This window comes from Acinonyx jubatus, chromosome A2 (assembly GCF_027475565.1).
Source record: "Acinonyx jubatus isolate Ajub_Pintada_27869175 chromosome A2, VMU_Ajub_asm_v1.0, whole genome shotgun sequence".
Taxonomy (NCBI): Eukaryota; Metazoa; Chordata; class Mammalia; order Carnivora; family Felidae; genus Acinonyx; species Acinonyx jubatus.
In genome coordinates this window covers 11,403,917-11,407,663 of record NC_069383.1, presented here as the reverse complement: position 1 = coordinate 11,407,663, position 3,747 = coordinate 11,403,917, and the positions used below count along the sequence as shown (strand labels likewise).

Sequence of the window (3,747 nt, the reverse complement as noted above, 5' to 3'; positions counted from 1 at the left end):
ATAACTCATTCCATGTTGTCATTCATCTAGGAAACAGGAGTACCTGTCGAGCCACAAACTGGAATTAAGAAAAACCAATAGATGGAAACAAAGAAATGTGTGTCTTTTGGTGTTAAAATGTAAAAAGATGTCTGGGAAGGAAATGATGAATAGTTGGTGTTAGGATAATTACTTCCACATGGAATTATTTCGGCAGTAAGAGACAGGTGTCCATTGTAATCAGCTCCCTGAAATTGGAGGCTAGACAGCCCTCAGCTGTAATCAACTAAGAAAGACAGATTTAACCCAGTACACCAGAGGTTACATACATTGTCATCAGATTATACTTAACCTTCATAAAATCTCACTTGCCAGTAACTAGTCTTACTCCTTGTTGGTATTTAATATGAAGGTGACCTAAGAACGAACCAGAGGAAGTACATTTTACACCAGGTTGGACTAAATTGTATAAAAACTTGAGAGTCAGCATAATAGAAGCTGAAAAGCTGAAGTGGGGGTCCTTTCATAGGAAAGGTTAGTTTGAGATTAGTCATGATAATTCAGTTAGAGATTCTTTCCTCCCAAGTGATTTCTTCTGATGATAATATGTCTGGATTTCTTTTCTCCTGCTTGTTTGCTTTTTAGACAGAAAGATGATGACAGAGATAGATTTGACTGAGAACTTTCGTGTCTATGAATCTATTATGGGAAAATAACAAAAGGTACAAAAAATTTATGTATGAAATGGAGTCAGCATGGGCCATAATTTCTATTGCATGCAATATAGTAGAAGGTAATATATTAAATCAGTTAAAAGATAAAATAGTATGCAGCTGGCAACATATGCTCCAGAAAAGTATTTTGTCGTGGGGAATTTACATGAACTGATTCTAAAAGAAATAACACTGTTTAATTTTTAATTATATATGAAATTCTATGTACAGTAAGTAATGAAACACTATATGCAAATTATTAACAATGATCACTTTTGGCCATGTTTGCCACTATTATCTCTTTAGTCTTTCATTAAATTTCATGTTTTCCTAAGACACTTTGAAAAACTTGAGGTCAAAATTTCATATGAGGTGTGTCTTCATTCACAGATTGTATCAGGCTGTTGAAACTAATGTGTGAATCTGAAATTCCCAAGAATCTATGATTGTCTAAATATAAAGAAAAACAAAAATTTTAAATAAGACTAGAAGTATCCTTTTGCCCAAAATAAACCACTGCATCATATCAAGATCATTTTCTTTAATCTTAATGTTAATTTAGTAAAATAGATTTGGCTCTCCAAAGGAAGTCTGTAAAGATGTATTAGGATTAAACAAGTAAGTTTAAGAATTTATCATCCCCTTAACAGTTTGCGTGTCAAATTATATGCTCTACTAATTAAACGAGGATATTAGAAATTTGGCAATAATCATGATAAAAATATTGTTAAATATCCAATAAAATCAGATTTTTTTTGGAAAATAAGATTCTTCACTGAAAGGAACTAGATCTTTTTAGTGAAATAACTTATTTCAAGCTGAAGTGGGAAATAAACAACTTGAGGCTAGAACAATTTAGGAAGCCAGAAGTGAGAAAGTGCTTTAAATTGTGGAGTAATAATTTTATGCTGGAGATAACTTGAAGACTCCACCTTAACCAAGATCCACGTTGTACCACCAGTATTGGGACAAATTAACATTACCTGTATATTAATGGAAGCCATTAAGAAGGACACTTTTTATATCCTATTAGAAATTTATATTTTGAACTAAAAAGGGGCAATAAATGGAAAACCCAAGTTGAGAGACATAAAAAAACAACTGGTGTGTATTCTTCAAAAATATCAATTTCAAGGGAAAGACTGAGTGATTATTTCATATTAGAGGAGATGCAATGTGTGCAAGATTGCATCTTGGAGGGGCAGAAAATGCTGTATCTAGAATAGAGAATCATGCTAATGTTACATCTCCTGATTTTGGTTACTTATCCTGAATATGAATATCCTTGTCTTAGAAAAAAATGAAGGGACAAATTGGCATTACGCCTACATTTTACTCTTACGTGGCCAAGGGGGAAAAATGTGTACATAGGAAAAAAAAAATTGATGAAGCAAACTTTAAAACAATTTGGTAAACTATATCTAATCATATTGTTTTAATTTTTGGATACTTATCTGAATAAAAATTTTAAACTAAAACATTGGACAAGAAAAAGTCAAGTAGGGACAGGCATAAAAGCTTCCTCTGAGTTCATAACTTTCCTTTCCTCTGAGTAAATAACTTCAATTTTCATTCATATCCAGCGTTGACCTTTCTATCACACTTCAGTCCTTGATAAACTTTCATCAAGGAATGGGGGGGGGGCCAACCAATCGTGGATCAGAAATCATCCTGGTGGGATTCCAGCTCAGTAAAGACACTGAAGTGCTCCTCTCCTGTGTCTTCTCCCTGTTATATATCTTCAACCTGCTGGCAAATGGCGTGATCTTGGGACTCATTTGGCTGGACCTCAGACTGCATTCCCCCATGTATTTCTTCCTTTCTCATCTGGCTACCATTGACATATGCTATGCTTCCATCAGTTCGCCCAATATGCTGAAAAACCTAGTGAAGCACAAAAAAACTATCTCCTTTGTCTCGTGCGCCATGCAGATAGTTTTGTTTGTGACTTGTGCTGGTGAAGAGTGCCTGATTTTGGTAGTGATGGCCTATGACGGGTTCGTGGCAATCTGCCATCCGCCCCAGTACACTGTCATCATGAACTGGACAGTGTGCATGCTCCTGGTCATCGCTATCTGGGCATGTGGATTTTCCCTAGCCCTAGTACATGTAATTCTCTCTCTAAGGTTGACTTTCTCTGGGCCCCAGGAGGTGAACCACTTCTTCTGGGAAATCCTATCTGTCCTCAAAGTGGCCTGTGGTGATACTTGGATCAATGAAGTTTTTGTCTTTGCTGGTGGTGTGTTTATCTTAGTTGGGCCCCTCTCCCCGGTGTTGATCTGCTACGTGTGCATCCTCTGGGCCATCCTGAAGATCCAGACAAAGGAGGGGCGCAGAAAAGCCTTTTCCACCTGCTCCTCACACTTCTGTGTGGTTGGAGTCTACTTTGGCATAGCCATGATGGTTGACTTGGTCCCAGACAATAGTCAACGTGAGGAGCAGCAGAAAATCCTTACCCTGTTTCACCACTCTTCAACCCATTGTTGAACCCTCTCATCTACAGTCTAAGGAATGCTCAGATGAAGGCTGCTTTTAACAGAGCATTGCAGAAAAAGAGGGCAATATGAAGAATGTAGAATTTCTCAGCAGGGAATTTGTCTTCTCAAGAGATATGATTGCTGGTGTATTAAAACTCAAGAAATTTCCCCAAGAAGATTCATGATTTGATGGTGAGAATTATCAAAAGAGTTAAATTACCCAGGTAGCAGAATAGAAATCCCTGAGTTTCCTCCATTCTTCCAAGGAGACAATAATACATAGATCAAATAGCCATTATGAGAAACCAGTAGAGAGGCTGCAGCACCTGGAGAAGCACAAAGTCAAGAAGAGTTACAGAAAAGTGATCAGGCAAGGTTATGATATTTTTCCTGTTCTAGTCACTCCCCATCCCTCGCCCCGTGTGGCATGATCAAAGGATTCCTTCCTAACTCCACTTTCTCTTTGGATGAAAGGAGAGGAGTGGACCATGGGTATTACATTCTGGCTTTCAGAGATGGCCGAGGAATGTTTTCCATCTGGTGTGATTTAGAGCCCTGCTGGGAATGGCAGTCTGGGG

General features: G+C 37.6%; 1 protein-coding gene across 1 annotated transcript; it reads left to right on the top strand.

Moving 5' to 3' along the window:
- The first annotated feature begins 2,000 nt into the window (after positions 1-2,000).
- LOC106980733 (olfactory receptor 2A2-like) lies at positions 2,001-3,259 on the top strand. Its single transcript, XM_027075781.2, is given in 2 exon segments — positions 2,001-3,156; positions 3,159-3,259. Coding segments are annotated over 2 exon segments (933 nt in total). The 5' UTR covers positions 2,001-2,324.
- Positions 3,260-3,747: the final 488 nt, after the last annotated feature.